At 54.1% G+C, this 24,925-nt stretch overlaps 2 protein-coding genes across 2 annotated transcripts; both read left to right on the plus strand.

Annotated features, from left to right (window-relative positions):
• Positions 1-5,639: 5,639 nt before the first annotated feature.
• On the plus strand, positions 5,640-11,378 carry LOC148813615 (LIM/homeobox protein Lhx9-like). Its single transcript, XM_088908010.1, has 6 exons — positions 5,640-5,750; positions 7,566-7,765; positions 8,434-8,542; positions 9,097-9,229; positions 10,145-10,365; positions 11,064-11,378. The coding sequence occupies exons 1-6, from the start codon at positions 5,640-5,642 to the stop codon at positions 11,376-11,378; spliced, it is 1,089 nt and encodes a 362-aa protein (XP_088764136.1).
• A 133-nt stretch (positions 11,379-11,511) lies between these two features.
• Positions 11,512-23,966, plus strand: cyp21a2 (cytochrome P450 family 21 subfamily A member 2). The gene is made up of 14 exons (XM_088908069.1): positions 11,512-11,625; positions 12,491-12,582; positions 14,775-14,831; positions 16,354-16,541; positions 17,095-17,184; positions 17,996-18,150; positions 18,347-18,442; positions 18,854-18,964; positions 19,118-19,204; positions 19,954-20,043; positions 20,493-20,606; positions 23,180-23,346; positions 23,500-23,603; positions 23,713-23,966. Exons 1-14 carry the CDS (start codon positions 11,512-11,514, stop codon positions 23,964-23,966), a joined length of 1,719 nt encoding a protein of 572 aa, XP_088764195.1.
• Positions 23,967-24,925: the final 959 nt, after the last annotated feature.

Below are 24,925 nucleotides of genomic sequence, written 5' to 3' on the forward strand. Positions count from 1 at the left end.
AGGTTGTATCACTAGTGTTGCTGTTTGAAATAACAACACCGCTTGTATCGCTAGTGTTCCTGTTTGAAATAACAACACAGGTTGTATCACTAGTGTTCCTGTTTGAAATAACAACACCGCTTGTATCACTAGTGCTCCTGTTTGAAATAACAACACCGCTTGTATCACTAGTGTTGCTGTTTGAAATAACAACACCGCTTGTATCACTAGTGTTCCTGTTTGAAATAACAACACCACTTGTATCGCTAGTGTTCCGGTTTGAAATAACAACACAGGTTGTATCAATGGTGTTCCTGTTTGAAATAACAACACCGCTTGTATCACTAGTGTTGCTGTTTGAAATAACAACACAGGTTGTATCACTAGTGTTCCTGTTTGAAATAACAACACAGGTTGTATCACTGGTGTTCCTATTTGAAATAACATCACAGGTTGCATCACTGGTGTTCCTGTTTGAAATAACAACACAGGTTGTATCACTAGTGTTCCTGTTTGAAATAACAACACAGGTTTTATCACTGGTGTTCCTATTTGAAATAACATCACAGGTTGTATCACTGGTGTTTCTGTTTGAAATAACATCACAGGTTGTATCACTAGTGTTCCTGTTTGAAATAACAACACCGCTTGTATCACTAGTGTTCCTGTTTGAAATAACAACACAGGTTGTATCACTAGTGTTGCTGTTTGAAATAACAACACCACCTGAATCACTAGTGTTCCAGTTTGAAATAACAACACCACCTGAATCACTAGTGTTCCAGTTTGAAATAACACAGGTTGTATCACTAGTGTTCCTGTTTGACATAACAACACCGCTTGTATCACTAGTGTACCTGTTTGACATAACAACACCGCTTGTATCACTAGTGCTCCTGTTTGAAATAACAACACAGGTTGTATCACTAGTGTTCCTGTTTGAATTAACAACACCGCTTGTATCACTAGTGCTCCTGTTTGAAATAACAACACCGCTTGTATCACTAGTGTTGCTGTTTGAAATAACAACACCGCTTGTATCACTAGTGTTCCTGTTTGAAATAACAACACCGCTTGTATCACTAGTGTTCCGGTTTGAAATAACAACACAGGTTGTATCAATGGTGTTGCTGTTTGAAATAACAACACAGGTTGTATCACTAGTGTTCCTGTTTGAAATAACAACACAGGTTGTATCACTAGTGTTGCTGTTTGAAATAACAACACAGGTTGTATCACTAGTGTTCCTGTTTGAAATAACAACACAGGTTGTATCACTGGTGTTCCTATTTGAAATAACATCACAGGTTGTATCACTGGTGTTCCTGTTTGAAATAACAACACAGGTTGTATCACTAGTGTTCCTGTTTGAAATAACAACACAGGTTGTATCACTGGTGTTCCTATTTGAAATAACATCACAGGTTGTATCACTGGTGTTTCTGTTTGAAATAACATCACAGGTTGTATCACTAGTGTTCCTGTTTGAAATAACAACACCGCTTGTATCACTAGTGTTCCTGTTTGAAATAACAACACAGGTTGTATCACTAGTGTTGCTGTTTGAAATAACAACACAGGTTGTATCACTAGTGTTCCTGTTTGAAATAACAGCACAGGTTGTATCACTAGTGTTTCTGTTTGACATAACAACACCACTTCTCACTAGTGTTCCTGTTTGAAATAACAACACCGCTTGTATTACTAGTGTTCCTGTTTGAAATAACAACACAGGTTGTATCACTAGTGTTCCTGTTTGAAATAACAACACAGGTTGTATCACTGGTGTTCCTATTTGAAATAACATCACAGGTTGTATCACTGGTGTTCCTGTTTGAAATAACAACACAGGTTGTATCACTAGTGTTGCTGTTTGAAATAACAACACCGCTTGTATCACTAGTGTTCCTGTTTGAAATAACAACACAGGTTGTATCACTAGTGTTCCTGTTTGAAATAACAACACCGCTTGTATCACTAGTGTTCCTGTTTGAAATAACAACACCATTTGTATCACTAGTGTTTCTGTTTGAAATAACAACACAGGTTGTATCACTAGTGTTCCTGTTTGAAATAACAGCACAGGTTGTATCACTAGTGTTTCTGTTTGACATAACAACACCACTTCTATCACTAGTGTTCCTGTTTGAAATAACAACACCGCTTGTATTACTAGTGTTGCTGTTTGAAATAACAACACAGGTTGTATCACTAGTGTTCCTGTTTGAAATAACAACACAGGTTGTATCACTGGTGTTCCTATTTGAAATAACATCACAGGTTGTATCACTGGTGTTCCTGTTTGAAATAACAACACAGGTTGTATCACTAGTGTTGCTGTTTGAAATAACAACACCGCTTGTATCACTAGTGTTCCTGTTTGAAATAACAACACAGGTTGTATCACTAGTGTTCCTGTTTGAAATAACAACACCGCTTGTATCACTAGTGTTGCTGTTTGAAATAACAACACAGGTTGTACCACTAGTGTTCCGGTTTGAAATAACAACACCGCTTCTATCACTAGTGTTCCTGTTTGAAATAACAACACCGCTAGTATCACTAGTGTTCCTGTTTGAAATAACAACACCGCTTGTATCACTAGTGTTCCTGTTTGAAATAACAACACCGCTTCTATCACTAGTGTTAGTGTTTGAAATAACAACACCACTTGTATCGCTAGTGTTCCTGTTTGAAATAACAACACAGGTTGTATCACTAGTGTTCCTGTTTGAAATAACAACACCGCTTGTATCACTAGTGTTCCAGTTTGAAATAACAACACAGGTTGTATCACTAGTGTTCCTGTTTGAAATAACAACACCGCTTGTATCACTAGTGTTCCTGTTTGAAATAACAACACAGGTTGTATCACTAGTGTTCCTGTTTGACATAACAACACCGCTTGTATCACTAGTGTTCCAGTTTGAAATAACAACACAGGTTGTATCGCTAGTGTTCCTGTTTGAAATAACAACACCACTTGTATCACTGGTGTTCCTGTTTGAAATAACAACACCGCTTCTATCACTAGTGCTCCTGTTTGAAATAACAACACCTCTTGTATCACTAGTGTTCCAGTTTGAAATAACACAGGTTGTATCACTAGTGTTCCTGTTTGAAATAACAACACCGCTTGTATCGCTAGTGTTCCTGTTTGAAATAACAACACCGCTTCTATCACTAGTGTTAGTGTTTGAAATAACAACACAGGTTGTATCACTGGTGTTCCTGTTTGACATAACAACACCGCTTGTATCAATAGTGCTCCTGTTTGAAATAACAACACCGCTTGTATCACTAGTGTTAGTGTTTGAAATAACAACACAGGTTGTATCACTAGTGTTCCTGTTTGAAATAACAGCACAGGTTGTATCACTAGTGTTTCTGTTTGACATAACAACACCACTTCTATCACTAGTGTTCCTGTTTGAAATAACAACACCGCTTGTATTACTAGTGTTGCTGTTTGAAATAACAACACAGGTTGTATCACTAGTGTTCCTGTTTGAAATAACAACACAGGTTGTATCACTGGTGTTCCTATTTGAAATAACATCACAGGTTGTATCACTGGTGTTCCTGTTTGAAATAACAACACAGGTTGTATCACTAGTGTTGCTGTTTGAAATAACAACACCGCTTGTATCACTAGTGTTCCTGTTTGAAATAACAACACAGGTTGTATCACTAGTGTTCCTGTTTGAAATAACAACACAGGTTGTATCACTAGTGTTCCTGTTTGAAATAACAACACCGCTTGTATCACTAGTGTTCCTGTTTGAAATAACAACACAGGTTGTATCACTAGTGTTCCTGTTTGACATAACAACACCGCTTGTATCACTAGTGTTCCAGTTTGAAATAACAACACAGGTTGTATCGCTAGTGTTCCTGTTTGAAATAACAACACCACTTGTATCACTGGTGTTCCTGTTTGAAATAACAACACCGCTTCTATCACTAGTGCTCCTGTTTGAAATAACAACACCTCTTGTATCACTAGTGTTCCAGTTTGAAATAACACAGGTTGTATCACTAGTGTTCCTGTTTGAAATAACAACACCGCTTGTATCGCTAGTGTTCCTGTTTGAAATAACAACACCGCTTCTATCACTAGTGTTAGTGTTTGAAATAACAACACAGGTTGTATCACTGGTGTTCCTGTTTGACATAACAACACCGCTTGTATCAATAGTGCTCCTGTTTGAAATAACAACACCGCTTGTATCACTAGTGTTAGTGTTTGAAATAACAACACAGGTTGTATCGCTAGAGTCCCTCCTACAGAATAAGAACGGGGTTAATACAGGGGGCTCCCTGACACTGTTAATATAGTGTCCAGTCAGTGTGTCTGTATTATTGCCTCTCTCTACTACACTTGCATCCCTGTGTCTCAGGAATAATGAATGTTTCTCCCCCGAGAGCTCGTTAGGAGAGCTGAGAGTGTGAGCTGTGTGTGGCGGTTGCCGTGACGAGAGTGTGTGTGTGTTCTGCAGGCGATAGCGTTCGCCCCCCCTGTTGTCTCCAGTCTGCCTCTGTCTGTCTCCTAATTGGACCCCCGGGGTACCCCCAAGTCCCGAGAGGGCCACGAGGCCCACCCTCCGTCGTCCTGCCGGCCAATCGGGGTGAGTCTCCCCTCCCCCCCCACCCCCGGGCTGTTTACAGGTGAGCTGCTGTCTCACCTGAGGATCCTGCTGCGAGCCCAGGTGTGTCTCTGTCAGACGGAGCAGAGAGAGGATCGCACACAGACGACACTGCGCTGAGCTCCGGTGTGGAGCTGGCCAGCTGGACACTGAGAGAGAGAGAGAGAGAGTGGACACTGAGAGAGAGTGGACACTGTCCGCGGGCTCGCTGACCGCTCAGACCCAGAGGACCGGCCCAGGGGTGTCTCTGTCAGACAGAGCAGAGAGAGGATCGCACACAGACGACACTCCAGCGTGGAGCTGGCCAGCTGGACACTGCGAGAGAGAGAGTGGACAGTGTCGCTGACCGCTCAGACCCAGAGGACCGGCCCAGGTGAGTCCGCTGGACTGCAGCTCTGCTCCGGCCTCTAGAGAGGTCCGTGCTGCCCCCTGCAGGCGGGGAGGGAGGTGTGACCCGGCCCGGCTCGGCGGGGCTCGGCTCGGCCCGGTGCCGCTCGGCGGGGCTCGGCTCGGCTCGGCTCGGTTCCGCCCGGCCCGGCTCGGCGGGGCTCGGCTCGGCCCGGTGCCGCTCGGCGGGGCTCGGCTCGGCTCGGCTCGGTTCCGCCCGGCCCGGCTGCCGAGAAGAAGCGGCGCCTTGTGTCTCAGCCGCGCGTCCGGCGCTGAAGCTCCGCCTGGAAACCGAAACTAAAACCGCAGACAGACAGACAGACAGGCGGAGCAGGGGCGCGCCGACACCCCGGTACCCCGACACCCCTGTACCCCTGTACCCCTGTACCCCGACACCGGGGCCTGAGCGAGCGTCGCTCCACTCCTCACCGCGAGCCGCGCGTGTTTCCGCCGCGAGTCCCGCGCCGACACGAGTGGAAACGCAGCCGGGCCGCGCCGCTGTCCGTGGGCCCCGCTCGCCGGTCCGGTTCTGTCCGGTTCTGTCCGGTCCGCTCCGCTCACGTGCGCGTGTCTCCGCAGTGACCTTTGACCCGGCGGCGGCGGCGGCGGCGGCGGCGGCTTCACGCGATGCTGCTGGGCGGTTTCCATGACGACGCGGCGGCGGCGCAGACAGAGGCGGGGGCCCGTGCGGAGGGCGCGCGGGACACCGGCACCCCCGGAACATCGCAGCCGCAGGCGGTGAGCGGGGCGCAGTACAGGGGTACAGTGTAGTATACTGCTCTATACTGAGGTATGGTGTGCTACAGTATAGTGCAGTGCAGTGTAGTATAGTGTAGTACGGTGCAGTACAGTGTAGTATACTGCAGTACAGGGGTACAGTGTAGTATAGTGAGGTATAATGCTCTATACTGAGGTATGGTGTGCTGCAGTGTAGTATAGTGCGGTACAGTGTAGTACGGTGCAGTACAGTGTAGTATACTGCAGTACAGGGGTACAGTGTAGTATAGTGAGGTATAATGCTCTATACTGAGGTATGGTGTGCTGCAGTGTAGTATAGTGCGGTACAGTGTAGTACGGTGCAGTACAGTGTAGTATAGTGAGGTATAATGCACTATACTGAGGTACAGTATAGCACAGTGCAGTGTAGTATAGTGCGATACAGTGTAGTACAGTGCAGTACAGTGTAGTATAGTGAGGTATAATGCACTATACTGAGGTATGGTGTGGTACAGTATGGCACAGTGCAGTGCAGTGCAATGTAGTATAGTGCGGTACAGTGCAGTATACTACAGTACAGTGCAGTACAGTGCGGTATACTACAGTACAGTGCAGTACAGCTGGTCTACAGTGCCAGTCTGACTGTGGCCCCTGCCCTGCTCTCTCTCAGCAGTGCAGTACAGTGCAGTATACTACAGTACAGTGCAGTACAGTGCAGTATACTACAGTACAGCTGGTCTCCAGTGCCAGTCTGACTGTGCCCCCTGCCCTGCTCTCTCTCAGCAGTGCAGTACAGTGCAGTATACTACAGTATAGTGCAGTACAGTGCAGTATACTACAGTACAGTGCAGTACAGCTGGTCTCCAGTCCCAGTCTGACTGTGGCCCCTGCCCTGCTCTCTCTCAGCAGTGCAGTACAGTGCAGTATACTACAGTACAGTGCAGTACAGCTGGTCTCCAGTGCCAGTCTGACTGTGGCCCCTGCCCTGCTCTCTCTCAGCAGTGCAGTACAGTGCAGTATACTACAGTACAGTGCAGTACAGCTGGTCTCCAGTGCCAGTCTGACTGTGGCCCCTGCCCTGCTCTCTCTCAGCAGTGCAGTACAGTGCAGTATACTACAGGACAGTGCAGTACAGTGCAGTATACTACAGTACAGTGCAGTACAGCTGGTCTCCAGTGCCAGTCTGACTGTGGCCCCTGCCCTGCTCTCTCTCAGCAGTGCAGTACAGTGCAGTATACTACAGGACAGTGCAGTACAGCTGGTCTCCAGTGCCAGTCTGACTGTGGCCCCTGCCCTGCTCTCTCTCAGCAGTGCAGTACAGTGCAGTATACTACAGGACAGTGCAGTACAGCTGGTCTCCAGTGCCAGTCTGACTGTGGCCCCTGCCCTGCTCTCTCTCAGCAGTGCAGTACAGTGCAGTATACTACAGTACAGTGCAGTACAGCTGGTCTCCAGTGCCAGTCTGACTGTGGCCCCTGCCCTGCTCTCTCTCAGCAGTGCAGTACAGTGCAGTATACTACAGTATAGTGCAGTACAGTGCAGTATACTACAGTACAGTGCAGTACAGCTGGTCTCCAGTCCCAGTCTGACTGTGGCCCCTGCCCTGCTCTCTCTCAGCAGTGCAGTACAGTGCAGTATACTACAGTACAGTGCAGTACAGCTGGTCTCCAGTGCCAGTCTGACTGTGGCCCCTGCCCTGCTCTCTCTCAGCAGTGCAGTACAGTGCAGTATACTACAGGACAGTGCAGTACAGTGCAGTATACTACAGTACAGTGCAGTACAGCTGGTCTCCAGTGCCAGTCTGACTGTGGCCCCTGCCCTGCTCTCCCCCTGCAGTGCCCCAGGGAGCCCCTCGGCGAGGGTGTGGTCTGCGCGGGCTGCAGGGGCCGGGTCAGCGACCGGTACTTCCTGCTGGCGGTGGACCGGGCCTGGCACCGGGCCTGCCTGCGCTGCAGCGTGTGCCAGGAGGAGCTGGAGTCCCAGCTCACCTGCTTCAGCAAGAACAGCGCCATCTACTGCCGGGAGGACTACTGCAGGTCTGTCTGTCTGTCTGGCCCTCTGTCCCGTGAGCTCGCCTGTCCCTGTGTCTCCTCCCTGTGTCTCTCCTCTCCCTGTGTGTGTCTCTCCTCTCCCTTTGTCTCCTCACAGTGCTTTGTGTGTTTCACTCCCCTCCCTGTGTCTCCTCACAGTGCCCTGTGTGTTTCTCTCCCCTCCCTGTGTCTCCTCACGGTGCCCTGTGTGTTTCTCTCCCCTCCCTGTGTCTCCTCACGGTGCCCTGTGTGTCTCTCTCCTCTCCTCCCTGTGTCTCCTCTCCCTGTGTCTCCTCACGGTGCCCAGTGTGTCTCTCTCCTCTCCTCCCTGTGTCTCCTCACGGTGCCCTGTGTGTTTCTCTCCCCTCCCTGTGTCTCCTCACGGTGCCCTGTGTGTTTCTCTCCCCTCCCTGTGTCTCCTCACGGTGCCCTGTGTGTCTCTCTCCTCTCCTCCCTGTGTCTCCTCTCCCTGTGTCTCCTCACGGTGCCCTGTGTGTCTCTCTCCTCTCCTCCCTGTGTCTCCTCTCCCTGTGTCTCCTCACGGTGCCCTGTGTGTCTCTCTCCTCCCCTCCCTGTGTCTCCCCTCCCTGTGTCTCTCCTCTCCCTGTGTGTCTCTCTCCTCTCCTCCCTGTGTCTCCTCTCCCTGTGTCTCCTCACTGTGCCCTGTGTTGCAGGCTGTTCAGCGTGGGCCGCTGTGCCCGCTGTGCTCAGCCCATTCCCTCCAGCGCCCTGGTCATGAGGTCGGGGGCTCTGACCTTTCACCCCCACTGCTTCTCCTGCCAGGTGAGCGAGAGTGTGTGTGAGTGCGTGATTGTGCCTGTGAGTGTGTCCGTGGGAGTGTATATCTGTGTGTGTGTGTGTGTGTGTGTGTGAGTGTGAGTGTGAGTGTGAGTGTGAGTGCGTGATTGTGCCTGTGAGTGTGAGTGTGAGTGCGTGATTGTGCCTGTGAGTGTGTCCGTGGGAGTGTATATCTGTGTGTGTGTGTGTGTGTGTGTGTGAGTGTGAGTGTGAGTGCGTGATTGTGCCTGTGAGTGTGTCCGTGGGAGTGTATATCTGTGTGTGTGTGTCTGTGTGAGTGTGAGTGTGAGTGTGAGTGTGAGTGTGAGTGTGAGTGCGTGATTGTGCCTGTCAGTGTGAGTGTGAGTGTGAGTGCGTGATTGTGCCTGTGAGTGTGTCCGTGGGAGTGTATATCTGTGTGTGTGTGTGTCTGTGTGTGTGTGTCTGTGTGTGTGTGTGTGTGTGTGAGTGTGAGTGTATATCTGTGGGTGTATCTGTGTGGGCGTGTGATGCCACCGATGCCCTCTGACCCGGAAGTGATCCTGCGCTGTCTGCCTCAGGCCTGCGGGACGGTGCTGCTGCCGGGGGACCTGTACAGCCTCAGGGGGAGGAGCCTGTACTGCCAGGCGCACTGCCACGGCAACAGGCCACGCCCCCGGAGACAGCGCCTCAGGGACCAGGAGCCAGAGGGGGGTGAGTGAGAGACCGACAGGCCGGGCAGCCTCACCCTTCACCCAGCACTGGACACAGGGAGCTGGGGTCTGTCCCAGCAGGCACTGGACACAGGGGGTCTGGGGTCTGTCCCAGGAGGCACTGGGCACAGGGAGCTGGGGTCTGTCCCAGGAGGCACTGGGCACAGGGGAGCTGGGGTCTGTCCCAGCAGGCACTGGGCACAGGGGAGCTGGGGTCTGTCCCAGCAGGCACTGGGCACAGGGAGCTGGGGTCTGTCCCAGCAGGCACTGGACACAGGGGGTCTGGGGTCTGTCCCAGCAGGCACTGGACACGGGGGAGCTGGGGTCTGTCCCAGCAGGCACTGGGCACAGGGGGCCTGCACTCTGTCCCAGCAGGCACTGGGCACAGGGAGCTGGGGTCTGTCCCAGCAGGCACTGGGCACAGGGGAGCTGCGGTCTGTCCCAGCAGGCACTGGGCACTGGGGTCTGGGGTCTGGGGTCTGTCCCAGCAGACACTGGGGTCTGGGGTCTGTCCCAGCAGGCACTAGGCACAGGGCAGGGCACAGCCTGGACAGGACACCAGCCCCTCACTGGACACCAGTCCAAACCGGAGCACCCGGAGGAAACCCACAGGAACAGGGGGGAGAACATGCAGACTCCACACAGACAGCACCCCTTGGAACTGACCCCACTTGAAATAATATCATTCACCGAGGACAGAATTCCGAAAATCCGGGAATATAGCTCTCTGTTAACGAGAGTCTCTCTCTCTCTCTCTCTCTCTCAATTCAATTCAATTCAATTCAAGGTGCTTTATTAGCATGACCGATGGGTACAATCAGTGTTGCCAAAGCAAATGAAAGTAATTATATTTACATGAAACAAAACAAAAATAGAAGTAAAATAAAATCTACAGACATCTCTCTCTCTCTCGCAGAGCCAGCCGAGGGGGAGGAGCCCGTGAGCAGCCCCGAGCCGCGATTGGCCAGCGGGGAGCAGGGGGGCGGGGCGGGCGGCCGAGCCAAGCGAATCAGGACCTGTTTCAAGAGCCACCAGCTGCGGGCGATGGAGTCCTACTTCGCCATGAAGCACAACCCGGATGGCAAGGACTGGGCCTGTCTGGCCTCCCGGACCGGCCTGCCCAAGAGAGTGCTGCAGGTCCGACCGCTGTGTGAACCCCTCCCTCTCTCAGTGCAGTGTTCATGTACTGGAGTGTCCAGTCAGTGTGTGTGTATGAACCCCCCTCTCTCTCAGTGCAGTGTTCATGTACTGGAGTGTCCAGTCAGTGTGTGTGTATGAACCCCTCTCTCTCTCAGTGCAGTGTTCATGTACTGGAGTGTCCAGTCAGTGTGTGTGTATGAACCCCTCTCTCTCTCAGTGCAGTGTTCATGTACTGGAGTGTCCAGTCAGGGTGTGTGTATGAACCCCTCTCTCTCTCAGTGCAGTGTTCATGTACTGGAGTGTCCAGTCAGTGTGTCTGTATGAACCCCTCTCTCTCTCAGTGCAGTGTTCATGTACTGGAGTGTCCAGTCAGTGTGTCTGTATGAACCCCTCTCTCTCTCAGTGCAGTGTTCATGTACTGGAGTGTCCAGTCAGTGTGTCTGTATGAACCCCTCTCTCTCTCAGTGCAGTGTTCATGTACTGGAGTGTCCAGTCAGTGTGTGTATGAACCTCTCTCTCTCAGTGCAGTGTTCATGTCAGTGTCAGTTGTATGAACCCCTCTGTCTCTCTCTCTCGGGTCAGTGTCAGTTGTATGAACCCCTCTGTCTCTCTCTCTCAGGTCAGTGTCAGTTGTATGAACCCCTCTGTCTCTCTCTCTCTCCAGTTGTATGAACCCCTCTGTCTCTCTCTCTCAGGTGTGGTTTCAGAACGCCAGGGCTAAGCTGCGTCGGAGCCTTTGCGCTGACGACTCCCAGGACTCGGGGACCCCGCCCCCCGCCTCCGCCGACTCCGGGAGCCCCTCCCCCCCGGGGCCCGCGCCGGCCCTCGCCTCCACCATCGACCAGTCGGAGCTCTCCCTGCTGACCACGCCCCTGCTGGACCCCTGCCCCGCCCAGCACGCCCCTCTCCTGACTCCGCCCCCCTTCATGGGCTTCGAGCTGGGGGAGGCCATCAGCGGCGGGGACGGGGGGGGCCACCTGGGCAGCCCCGCATCTGGAAGCTACTACTGATCGCCTGGAGGGAGGGGGGGGGGGGCGGGGGGCGATTTCGGTGGGTTGGGGGCCCCTGCTGTGTAGCGCTCCCCGGGGGCCAGTCTGGACGCTTGTCGGTGTGGAGTCTGCACGTCCTGCCCCCCCCCCCACGATGGCGAGGCTCCTGGTTTCCCCCACCCCCCTGCAGAGTGAGGACGTGAACGGGGGTGGGCCGCCATCGGGGGTCCCCCTGCTTGCTGGGCCATGGGCAGAGACGCGCCGGGCTGTGTGTGTGGTGTGTGTGTGTGTGTAGAACTGTAGCAGTGTGTCGTGTGTCGTTCTGCTCCCTGTGGAGCTCATTATGTGTGTGTTTCTCCTTCAGTGTGAGAAATCCCTGTTCACCCCTCTCTCTCTCCCCTCTCTCTCTCCTCTCCCTCTCTCTCCTCTCTCCTCTCTCCTCTCTCTCTCTCCTCTCTCTCTCTCCTCTCTCTCTCCTCTCTCTCCCCTCTCTCCCCTCTCTCCTCTCTCTCTCCTCTCCTCTCTCTCTCCTCCCTCTCTCCTCCCTCTCTTCTCCCTCTCTCCTCCCTCTCTTCTCCCCTCTCTCTGCCCTCTCTCTCCTGTCTCTCTCCTCTCTCTCTCCCCTCTCTCTTTTGTCTCTCTCTCCTCTCTGTCTCTCCTGTCTCTCTCTCCTCTCTCTCTTCCCACTCTCTCCCCTCTCTCTCCTGTCTCTCCTGTCTCTCCCCTCTCTCTCCTGTCTCTCCTCTCTCTCTCCCCTCTCTCTCCTGTCTCTCCTCTCTCTCTCCCCTCTCTCTCCTATCTCTCCCCTCTCTCTCCTGTCTCTCCTCTCCCTCTCCCCTCTCTCTCCTGTCTCTCCTCTCTCTCTCCCCTCTCTCTCCTGTCTCTCCCCTCTCTCTCCTGTCTCTCCTCTCTCTCTCCCCTCTCTCTCCTGTCTCTCTCCCCTCTCTCTCCTCTCTGTCTCTCCTGTCTCTCTCCTCCCCCTCTCCTCCCCTCCTCCTCTGTAATCTGGGGGTGTCCCTGACCCGATCTCTGTGATGGATGGGGGTGTCCCAGTGCGAGCACCCCGAGGGTCGATAGACAGACAGACAGACAGACAGACACGTCTCCGTGTGGTTCCTGCTGCTCGAGCCCAGTTCACGCGGCCCGCCCGGACCTCCCAGTCCCTGCTGGAGAGAGAAGGGGGGACGACGGCGTTTCGGCTGGTGTGTGTCACCAGCGGAGGAGAGTGCTCTTCTCCTGCCTGTCTCTCTGCTCTCTGATTACGTGTTATTTATGTTATGTTATTACATGTTACTGTTCTTGCTATTGTGTTACTGTCTGCTGTCTTATCTTCTGTCCTATTTATATACTGCACCTGAGTGACTCATGAGAAACACTTTTCACTGTACTGTGCACCTGTGTAAGTTTCATGACAATAAAGTTGAATTGAATTTATCAGGTCCTGCTCTGGACACTGACCGCAGGCTTTTTAACACTGATCACAGGCTCTCTCTGAACACTGGACACTGATCGCAGGCTTTCACTAGGGCATGAGAAAGGGGTTTATTAATGAACACTGACCGCAGGCTCTCTCTCTGAACACTGGAGACTGATCACAGGCTTTCACTAGGGCTGAGAAAGGGGTTTATTAATGAACACTGACCACAGGCTTTTACAAAAAGGAATCTGGGGTGTCTGTCTCTCTGAACACTGGACACTGACCACAGGCTTTTACAAAAAGGAATCTGGGGTGTCTGTCTCTCTGAACACTGGACACTGACCACAGGCTTTTGCAAAAAGGAATCTGGGGTGTCTGTCTCTCTGAACACTGGACACTGACCACAGGCTTTTGCAAAAAGGAATCTGGGGTGTCTGTCTCTCTGAACACTGGACACTGACCACAGGCTTTTGCAAAAAGGAATCTGGGGTGTCTGTCTCTCTGAACACTGGACACTGATCACAGGCTTTTACAAAAAGGAATCTGGGGTGTCTGTCTCTCTGAACACTGGACACTGAGCGCAGGCTTTTATAAAGGAATCTGGGGTGTCTGTCTCTCTGAACACTGGACACTGAGCGCAGGCTTTTATGAGGGAATCTGGGGTGTCTGTCTCTCTGAACACTGGACACTGGTCACAGGCTTTTATAAAGGAATCTGGGGTGTCTGTCTCTCTGAACACTGGACACTGAGCGCAGGCTTTTATGAGGGAATCTGGGGTGTCTGTCTCTCTGAACACTGGACACTGGTCACAGGCTTTTATAAAGGAATCTGGGGTGTCTGTCTCTCTGAACACTGGACACTGAGCGCAGGCTTTTATAAAGGAATCTGGGGTGTCTGTCTCTCTGAACACTGGACACTGAGCGCAGGCTTTTATAAAGGAATCTGGGGTGTCTGTCTCTCTGAACACTGGACACTGGTCACAGGCTTTTATGAGGGAATCTGGGGTGTCTGTCTCTCTGAACACTGGACACTGGTCACAGGCTTTTATAAGGGAATCTGGGGTGTCTGTCTCTGAACACTGGACACTGATCACAGGCTTTCACTAGGGCATGAGAAAGGGGTTTATTAATGAACACTGACCGCAGGCTCTCTCTCTGAACACTGGACACTGATCACAGGCTTTTACAAAAAGGAATCTGGGGTGTCTGTCTCTGGACACTGGACACTGAGCACAGGCTTTTATAAGGGAATCTGAGGTGCCTGTCTCTCTGAACACTGGACACTGGTCACAGGCTTTTATAAGGGAATCTGGGGTGTCTGTCTCTGAACACTGGACACTGGAACGTGAAGTCCATGCGGTCACTCTCCCTCTGTGTTTTTCTGACCTTGGACAGTGGGGGACGGTCGAGAGTTGTTTTCACAGCCTTGAGGAAGAGATGGATGGGGATGATGTGGACAGCAGGAGAGCAGAGGCAGTATAAAACCACAGACAGGCCGTCCAGGAACACAGAGAGAGACACGCTGCAGCAGAGACAGGCAGACAGGAAGGAGACACACAGGGAAAAACACACAGACTCACACAGCGAGACACACAGCGAGACACACACAGACTCACACAGCGAGACACACAGCGAGACACACACACATAGTGAGACATACACGGACTCACACAGTGAGACACACAGATACACACAGCGAGACACACAACGAGACACACACAGACTCACACACACAGTGAGACACACACAGACTCACACAGCGAGACACACACAGACACACAAAGTGTGTGAGACACACACAGACACACACAGACACACAGAGAGTCAGACAGGCAGTCGAACACAGACAGCTGGAAAAACTGCCAGTTCTCCTAAAAGTGGAAGAGACAGACAGCACAGTTCTAAGGCCACCTGCAGAGATGTTGGGGTGTCCACTCCTGCCACCCGCCTGGGCTGCACTGGCGCTGCTCGTCCTGCTGGGGACACTGTTTTGTCTTTCAGAGCTCACAAGGAAACGAACAAACTCCTCAGCAGCTACTCAGACCTCCTGTGGGAAAGGTAAGGGTTAAAAATTCAAACCATCTCTCTCTCAGGTCAGTGTTCATGTACTGGAGTGTCCAGTCAGTGTGTCTGTGTGAACCCCTCTCTCTCTCAGTGCAGTGTTCATGTACTGGAGTGTCCAGTCAGTGTGTCTGTATGAACCCCTCTCTCTCTCAGTGCAGTGTTCATGTACTGGAGTGTCCAGTCAGTGTGTGTGTATGAACCCCTCTCTCTCACTCAGTGCAGTGTTCATGTACTGGAGTGTCCAGTCAGTGTGTCTGTGTGAACCCCTCTCTCTCTCTCAGTGCAGTGTTCATGTACTGGAGTGTCCAGTCAGTGTGTCTGTATGAACCCCTCTCTCTCTCAGTGCAGTGTTCATGTACTGGAGTGTCCAGTCAGTGTGTGTGTATGAACCCCTCTCTCTCAGTGCAGTGTTCATGTACTGGAGTGTCCAGTCAGTGTGTCTGTATGAACCCCTCTCTCTCTCAGTGCAGTGTTCATGCACTGGAGTGTCCAGTCAGTGTGTGTGTATGAACCCCTCTCTCTCTCAGTGCAGTGTTCATGTACTGGAGTGTCCAGTCAGTGTGTCTGTATGAACCCCTCTCTCTCAGTGCAGTGTTCATGTACTGGAGTGTCCAGTCAGTGTGTGTGTATGAACCCCTCTCTCTCAGTGCAGTGTTCATGTACTGGAGTGTCCAGTCAGTGTGTGTGTATGAACCCCTCTCTCTCTCAGTGCAGTGTTCATGTACTGGAGTGTCCAGTCAGTGTGTGTGTATGAACCCCTCTCTCTCTCAGTGCAGTGTTCATGTACTGGAGTGTCCAGTCAGTGTGTGTGTATGAACCCCTCTCTCTCTCAGTGCAGTGTTCATGTACTGGAGTGTCCAGTCAGTGTGTGTGTATGAACCCCTCTCTCTCTCAGTGCAGTGTTCATGTACTGGAGTGTCCAGTCAGGGTGTGTGTATGAACCCCTCTCTCTCTCAGTGCAGTGTTCATGTACTGGAGTGTCCAGTCAGTGTGTCTGTATGAACCCCTCTCTCTCTCAGTGCAGTGTTCATGTACTGGAGTGTCCAGTCAGTGTGTCTGTGTGAACCCCTCTCTCTCTCAGTGCAGTGTTCATGTACTGGAGTGTCCAGTCAGTGTGTCTGTATGAACCCCTCTCTCTCTCAGTGCAGTGTTCATGTACTGGAGTGTCCAGTCAGTGTGTCTGTATGAACCCCTCTCTCTCTCAGTGCAGTGTTCATGTACTGGAGTGTCCAGTCAGTGTGTGTGTATGAACCCCTCTCTCTCTCAGTGCAGTGTTCATGTACTGGAGTGTCCAGTCAGTGTGTGTGTATGAACCCCTCTCTCTCTCAGTGCAGTGTTCATGTACTGGAGTGTCCAGTCAGTGTGTCTGTATGAACCCCTCTCTCTCTCAGTGCAGTGTTCATGTACTGGAGTGTCCAGTCAGTGTGTGTGTATGAACCCCTCTCTCTCTCAGTGCAGTGTTCATGTACTGGAGTGTATTAACCCCTCTCTCTCTCTCAGGCTGGGCTCTGGGCAGACAGCTCTGGTCCAGTCTCTCTCAGGTCTGGTCCTCGTCTCCCTCACCCTCTCGCTCTCTGCCCGGTCCGCCCTCCCTCCCGATCTTCGGGAACATTCTCGACCTCGCCCGGGAGCACCTGCCCGAACACCTGACGTCCCTGGCGCGTCGCTACGGCAACATATACCGGCTGCGCTGTGGGAGCACAGGTGAGGCGGGCAGGGCTCACCCCGGCTGCAGTACCTCTGGGTGCCTGCGGGGACCGGGGGGGCGCTGTTTCTCCCTAAGGGTGACACTGCCAGGGTTGAGCTGAAGTCTAGCTGCTGGTCACCCTGAGGAGCACCAGGAATTCGAGCAGGAATCACGGATTGTGTCTGCAGATCTGTCGCAGGTCAGCGAGGTGATTTGCGGCTGCCTTCTGCTAATTGCTTAATATTATTTAATAATAATATTAATATTAATAACATTATTATTCATATTATTATTATTATAATTGCTGTTTCGTTCCAGTTCAGTTCAAGGCGCTATATTGACTTGACCGATGGGCACAGTCAATGTTGCCACAGCAAAACAAATACAGTTAACATGAAACACAGACCTGCAGACGTTTACAGCACAGACACATCAGGATGCGATTCCCTACCAACATGTGGAGCGTTACTGACAGGCAGGCTCACTGCTCCTCTTCCCTCTGTCTGAAGTCTGGATCGCAGCGGCCGCTGTGCTGAGTGTCGAGTGAACACCGCTCTCTCTGTGCTGCAGATATGGTGGTGCTGAACAGCACTGAGCTGATTCGCGAGGCGCTGGTGAAGAAGTGGTCAGACTTCGCGGGCAGACCTCAGTCCTACACTGGTATGAGAATACCGACACTGTCCAGTCAGTGTGTGTGTATGAACCCCTCTCTCTCTCAGTGCAGTGTTCATGTACTGGAGTGTCCAGTCAGTGTGTGTGTATGAACCCCTCTCTCTCTCAGTGCAGTGTTCATGTACTGGAGTGTCCAGTCAGTGTGTGTGTATGAACCCCTCTCTCTCTCAGTGCAGTGTTCATGTACTGGAGTGTCCAGTCAGTGTGTCTGTATGAACCCCTCTCTCTCTCAGTGCAGTGTTCATGTACTGGAGTGTCCAGTCAGGGTGTGTGTATGAACCCCTCTCTCTCTCTCAGTGCAGTGTTCATGTACTGGAGTGTCCAGTCAGTGTGTGTGTATGAACCCCTCTCTCTCTCAGTGCAGTGTTCATGTACTGGAGTGTCCAGTCAGTGTGTGTGTATGAACCCCTCTCTCTCTCTCAGTGCAGTGTTCATGTACTGGAGTGTCCAGTCAGTGTGTCTGTATGAACCCCTCTCTCTCTCTCAGTGCAGTGTTCATGTACTGGAGTGTCCAGTCAGTGTGTGTGTATGAACCCCTCTCTCTCTCAGTGCAGTGTTCATGTACTGGAGTGTCCAGTCAGTGTGTGTGTATGAACCCCTCTCTCTCTCAGTGCAGTGTTCATGTACTGGAGTGTCCAGTCAGTGTGTGTGTATGAACCCCTCTCTCTCTCTCAGTGCAGTGTTCATGTACTGGAGTGTCCAGTCAGTGTGTGTGTATGAACCCCTCTCTCTCTCAGTGCAGTGTTCATGTACTGGAGTGTCCAGTCAGTGTGTGTGTATGAACCCCTCTCTCCCCCAGGAGACGTGGTGTGTGGGGGGGGTAAGGATCTGTCTCTGGGCGATTACTCTGGGGTGTGGAGAGCTCAGAGGCGCCTGGTCCACTCCGCCCTGCAGCGCTGCCGAGCCTCGGTCCTGGAGACAGTCATCACCCAGGAGGCTCAGAGACTGAAACAGGTGGGCAGAGTCTGTCTCAACACAAAGCAGGCCGTCGCTGTGTTCAGTGTAGTGCTAAGCCACGTTGAGCCGAACGAGGTCCTCACACTGGTAAGAACTGTCTTGAAAAGTCTTGAAAAACATCTCACATGCAGTATACTCTTCCAGGGGTGGGACACGCAGTGTGTCACTGTCTCTGCTGGTCTCCCTCTGTCAGGTCCTGCTGGGCTATCAGGAGACCCCAGTGGATCTGTCTGAAGACTTCACACTGGCTGCCAGCAACATCATTACAACACTGGTGTTCGGAAAACAGGTCTGAATTCATCTCTGCGTCTCTGGGGTCTGTGTGTGGGTCTGGACTCCTCTCTCTGTGTGAGGAGTGCCTCTGGGGCCTGTGTGAGGGTCTGGACTCCTCTCTCTGTGTGAGGAGTGTCTCTGGGGTCTGTGTGGGGGTCTGGACTCCTCTCTCTGTGTGAGGAGTGTCTCTGGGGCCTGTGTGAGGGTCTGGACTCCTCTCTCTGTGTGAGGAGTGCCTCTGGGGCCTGTGTGAGGGTCTGGACTCCTCTCTCTGTGTGAGGAGTGTCTCTGGGGTCTGTGTGGGGGTCTGGACTCCTCTCTCTGTGTGAGGAGTGTCTCTGGGGCCTGTGTGAGGGTCTGGACTCCTCTCTCTGTGTGAGGAGTGCCTCTGGGGCCTGTGTGAGGGTCTGTGTTCTGTCTTTCCCAGTACGAGAAGGGCGACCCCGAGCTGAGCTCTCTGCACTCCTGTCTGAATGAGATCGTGTCTCTGTGGGGCTCTCCCTGGATCAGCATCCTGGACTCCCTCCCCTTCCTCAGGGTAACCACTGGCGTTGCTGTTGTGCGTAGTGTCAGAATTAGTGTGCATGTCAGCATTACGAGCAGTAGTAATATCGTGTCAGCCATGGTAGCAGTGCAGCAGTATTTGTGGTCACAGTTTGATTTGTTTACACTCTGTCCATCTGCTCGTCAGAGGCTACCCAATCCTCCCTTCGCACGCCTACTGAAGGCTGTGGCCAGGAGAGATGACATCATCAGAGCGCATCTGGAGGATTACAAGGTGGCAGTGAAAGGCAACATCAGTCATGAGACAGACACACAGACCACTGACAGAGGGACAGACACACAGACACACAGACCACTGACAGAGGGACAGACACACAGACCACTGACAGAGGGACAGACACACAGACACACAGACACACAGACCACTGACAGAGGGACAGACACACAGACCACTGACAGAGGGACAGACACACAGACACACAGACACACAGACCACTGACAGACACACAGACACACAGACACACAGACCACTGACAGGGACAGACACACAGACACACAGACCACTGACAGACACACAGACACACAGACACACAGACACACAGACCACTGACAGGGACAGACACACAGACACACAGACCACTGACACACAGACACACAGACACACAGACACACAGACCACTGACAGAGGGACAGACACACAGACACAGACACACAGACCACTGACAGAGGGACAGAGGGACAGAGGGACAGACACACAGACACACAGACACACAGACCACTGACAGGGACAGACACACAGACACACAGACCACTGACACACAGACACACAGACAGGGACTCAGACTCACAGACAGAGGGACACAGACACACAGACAGGCACTCAGACACACAGACAAAGGGACAGACACACAGACACACAGACAGAGGGACTCAGACACACAGACAGAGGGACAGACACACAGACACACAGACAGAGGGACTCAGACACACAGACGGGTCAGTGTAACAGTCTTGTCTCTGCAGAAGCAGCGCCTGGGCTGTAGCACTGGGGGCGACATCACAGCTGCTCTGCTGCAGAGCCTGGAGAGTCCAGGGGGGGCGCCGGAGAGCGAGGTGTGTCTCAAGAGTAGAGCCGGACACAGGACCGGTCACTGCACATCCCAGCTGAAGCCATTCTGGGCTCTGCTGTCTCACTGCACTGCCCTGTCTCACCCTGCACCCTGCTGTCTCACCCCACTGCCCTGTCTCACCCTGCACCCTGCTGTCTCACCCCACTGCCCTGTCTCACCCTGCTCCCTGCTGTCACACCCTGCACTGCCCTGTCTCACCCTGCTCCTGTCCTGTCTGTCCTGTCTCACCCTCTGTCTCTCTGTGCTGCTGTCCTGTGTGTCCTGTCTCACCCTCTGTCTCGCTGCGGCGCTGTCCTGTGTGTCCTGTCTCACCCTCTGTCTCGCTGCGCTGCTGTCCTGTGTGTCCTGTCTCACCCTCTGTCTCGCTGCGCTGCTGTCCTGTGTGTCCTGTCTCACCCTCTGCCTCGCTGTGCTGTTGTCCTGTGTGTCCAGGCTCTGACAGAGGGTCATGTCCACATGGCCATTGTGGACCTGCTGATCGGAGGCACAGAGACAACCGCATCCTGGCTGAGCTGGACTGTCGCCTTCCTACTGCACAGCCCCCAGGTACACAACCATCACTGTGTTTGTGTGTCATCGTGTGTATGTAGATTACTGTGTGTGTGTACATCACTGTGTGTGTGTGTAGAGTACAGTGTGTGTGTGTGTGTGTCATTGTGTGTTTGTGTAGATCATGGTCAGCAGGAGTCCAGTGTACAGAGACAGACAGACCAGTGTGTCCAGTGTGCTGGTCAGCAGATGTCCAGTGTACAATGACAGACTGCCCCTCTCTCTGCAGGTCCAGTCCAGTGTTTCCAGTGTGCTGGTCAGCAGATGTCCAGTGTACAGTGACAGACTGCCCCTCTCTCTGCAGGTCCAGTCCAGTGTGTCCAGTGTGCTGGTCAGCAGGTGTCCAGTGTACAGTGACAGACTGCCCCTCTCTCTGCAGGTCCAGTCCAGTGTGTCCAGTGTGCTGGTCAGCAGGTGTCCAGTGTCCAGTGACAGGCTGCCCCTCTCTCTGCAGGTCCAGTCCAGTGTGTCCAGCGAGCTGCGCTCGGTGCTGGTCAGCAGGTGTCCAGTGTCCAGTGACAGACTGCCCCTCTCTCTGCAGGTCCAGTCCAGTGTGTCCAGCGAGCTGCGCTCAGTGCTGGTCAGCAGGTGTCCAGTGTCCAGTGACAGACTGCCCCTCTCTCTGCAGGTCCAGTCCAGTGTGTCCAGCGAGCTGCGCTCCGTGCTGGTCAGCAGGTGTCCAGTGTCCAGTGACAGGCTGCCCCTCTCTCTGCAGGTCCAGTCCAGTGTGTCCAGCGAGCTGCGCTCGGTGCTGGTCAGCAGGTGTCCAGTGTCCAGTGACAGACTGCCCCTCTCTCTGCAGGTCCAGTCTAGTGTGTCCAGTGTGCTGGTCAGCAGGTGTCCAGTGTCCAGTGACAGGCTGCCCCTCTCTCTGCAGGTCCAGTCCAGTGTGTCCAGTGAGCTGCGCTCGGTGCTGGTCAGCAGGTGTCCAGTGTCCAGTGACAGACTGCCCCTCTCTCTGCAGGTCCAGTCCAGTGTGTCCAGTGTCCAGTGACAGGCTGCCCCTCTCTCTGCAGGTCCAGTCCAGTGTGTCCAGTGTCCAGTGACAGGCTGCCCCTCTCTCTGCAGGTCCAGTCCAGTGTGTCCAGTGAGCTGCGCTCGGTGCTGGTCAGCAGGTGTCCAGTGTCCAGTGACAGACTGCCCCTCTCTCTGCAGGTCCAGTCCAGTGTGTCCAGTGTCCAGTGACAGGCTGCCCCTCTCTCTGCAGGTCCAGTCCAGTGTGTCCAGCGAGCTGCGCTCGGTGCTGGTCAGCAGGTGTCCAGTGTCCAGTGACAGACTGCCCCTCTCTCTGCAGGTCCAGTCTAGTGTGTCCAGTGTGCTGGTCAGCAGGTGTCCAGTGTCCAGTGACAGGCTGCCCCTCTCTCTGCAGGTCCAGTCCAGTGTGTCCAGTGAGCTGCGCTCGGTGCTGGTCAGCAGGTGTCCAGTGTCCAGTGACAGACTGCCCCTCTCTCTGCAGGTCCAGTCCAGTGTGTCCAGTGTCCAGTGACAGGCTGCCCCTCTCTCTGCAGGTCCAGTCCAGTGTGTCCAGTGTCCAGTGACAGGCTGCCCCTCTCTCTGCAGGTCCAGTCCAGTGTGTCCAGTGAGCTGCGCTCGGTGCTGGTCAGCAGGTGTCCAGTGTCCAGTGACAGACTGCCCCTCTCTCTGCAGGTCCAGTCCAGTGTGTCCAGTGTCCAGTGACAGGCTGCCCCTCTCTCTGCAGGTCCAGTCCAGTGTGTCCAGCGAGCTGCGCTCGGTGCTGGTCAGCAGGTGTCCAGTGTACAGTGACAGGCTGCCCCTCTCTCTGCAGGTCCAGTCCAGTGTGTCCAGTGTCCAGTGACAGGCTGCCCCTCTCTCTGCAGGTCCAGTCCAGTGTGTCCAGCGAGCTGCGCTCGGTGCTGGTCAGCAGGAGTCCAGTGTACAGAGACAGACAGACCAGTGTGTCCACTGTGCTGGTCAGCAGGTGTCCAGTGACAGGCTGCCCCTCTCTCTGCAGGTCCAGTCCAGTGTGTCCAGCGAGCTGCGCTCGGTGCTGGTCAGCAGGTGTCCAGTGTACAGTGACAGGCTGCCCCTCTCTCTGCAGGTCCAGTCCAGTGTGTCCAGTGTCCAGTGACAGGCTGCCCCTCTCTCTGCAGGTCCAGTCCAGTGTGTCCAGCGAGCTGCGCTCGGTGCTGGTCAGCAGGAGTCCAGTGTACAGAGACAGACAGACCAGTGTGTCCACTGTGCTGGTCAGCAGGTGTCCAGTGACAGGCTGCCCCTCTCTCTGCAGGTCCAGTCCAGTGTGTCCAGCGAGCTGCGCTCGGTGCTGGTCAGCAGGTGTCCAGTGTACAGTGACAGGCTGCCCCTCTCTCTGCAGGTCCAGTCCAGTGTGTCCAGTGTCCAGTGACAGGCTGCCCCTCTCTCTGCAGGTCCAGTCCAGTGTGTCCAGCGAGCTGCGCTCGGTGCTGGTCAGCAGGAGTCCAGTGTACAGAGACAGACAGACCAGTGTGTCCACTGTGCTGGTCAGCAGGTGTCCAGTGACAGGCTGCCCCTCTCTCTGCAGGTCCAGTCCAGTGTGTCCAGTGTCCAGTGACAGGCTGCCCCTCTCTCTGCAGGTCCAGTCCAGTGTGTCCAGCGAGCTGCGCTCGGTGCTGGTCAGCAGGTGTCCAGTGTACAGTGACAGACAGACACTGCCCCGCCTGTCCGCCCTGATCAACGAGGTCCTGAGGCTCAGGCCGGTCGCCCCTCTCGCAGTGCCACACCGGGCCACTAGGGACAGCAGGTGAGCACATGTCACTGCCCCGAACTGCCCCACCCTGGGCCATCCGCCGCAGGGCATTGTGGGACAGGAACGGCGGTCGCGCAGGTAGCAGAATTCGTGCGGTAACCAGTGGTAACCAGTCACCCCCCCCCTCTCTCCCTCTCCCCCCTCCAGCATCGCCGGCCACTTCATCCCCAAGGACACGGTGGTCATTCCCAACCTGTTCGGCGCGCACCACGACCCCGCCGTGTGGAGCGCCCCCTACTGCTTCAGACCCGGTACTGCGCCAGCAGGCCGCGCCCGGACAGACGCGCGCGAAAACCCGCGGCAGGAACTAGGCTCTGACCGTCTGCCCCCCCCCCCCCCCCCCCTCTCTCCCCCCCTCAGAGCGCTTCCTGGGCCGGGGGGCGGGGGCGGCGGCGCGCGGCCTGCTCCCGTTCGGTGGTGGGGCCCGGCTCTGCCTGGGGGAGGCCGTCGCCCGCACCGAGCTCTTCCTCTTCGCCGCCCACCTGCTGCGCGACTTCGAGTTCCTGCCCCCGGGGGGCGAGGGCCCGCCCGACCTGCGGGGGGCGGTCAGCGTGGTGCACAAGGTCAAGCCCTTCCGGGTCATCGCCCGCCCCCGGCCCCCCACCTCCTGCTGAGGCGGGGGCCGGGGGGTCGCGGGGGGTCAGGGGGTCGGAGGTCACAGGTCGGAGGTCAGTTCCTGTGCTCTTGTTTAAGGAGGGGGGAGGGAGGTGGTTCTCTGTGAGACAGCGGAGCTCCCAGAAGCTGGGAGAGATTCTCTGTCCAGCTCCTGGCAGTGAAAACTGGACGACATCTGGACCCACTGAGACCCACTAATCACGAGAGAGAGGAGAGAGAGGGGAGAGAGACGGGAGAGAGACGGGAGAGAGACGGGAGAGAGGGAGAGGAGAGAGAGACGGGAGAGAGGGGAGAGAGGGAGAGGAGAGAGAGGAGAGAGAGACGGGAGAGAGGGGAGTGAGGGAGAGGAGAGAGAGGAGAGAGAGACGGGAGAGAGGGGAGAGAGGGAGAGGAGAGAGAGGAGAGAGAGACGGGAGAGAGGGGAGTGAGGGAGAGGAGAGAGAGACGGGAGAGAGGGGAGAGAGGGAGAGGAGAGAGAGGAGAGAGAGACGGGAGAGAGGGGAGTGAGGGAGAGGAGAGAGAGGGGAGAGAGACGGGAGAGAGGGGAGAGAGGGAGAGGAGAGAGAGGAGAGAGAGACGGGAGAGAGGGGAGAGAGGGAGAGGAGAGAGAGAGGAGAGAGAGAGGAGAGAGGGGAGAGAGAGGAGAGAGAGACGGGAGAGAGGGGAGAGAGGGAGAGGAGAGAGAGAGGAGAGAGGGGAGAGAGGGAGAGGAGAGAGAGGAGAGAGAGACAGGAGAGAGGGGAGTGAGGGAGAGGACAGGGAGAGGAGAGAGAGAGGGGTAACTGTCCTTTCAATATGAACTGAGCAGGACCTGTGCGTGGGGATTCTGTGTCTCCTGTCTCCGCCCTGCTCCTCTCTCCCTGTGTCTCCTGTCTCTGCCCTGCTCCCCTCTGCTCTGTAGCAGGGTGCGCACACCGCCGCTGTCCGCCAGAGGGCGCTCCGATGATAACAATAATAA

This window comes from Atractosteus spatula (genome assembly GCF_055471065.1).
Source record: "Atractosteus spatula isolate fAtrSpa1 chromosome 10 unlocalized genomic scaffold, fAtrSpa1.hap1 SUPER_10_unloc_1, whole genome shotgun sequence".
Lineage (NCBI taxonomy): Eukaryota > Metazoa > Chordata > Actinopteri > Semionotiformes > Lepisosteidae > Atractosteus > Atractosteus spatula.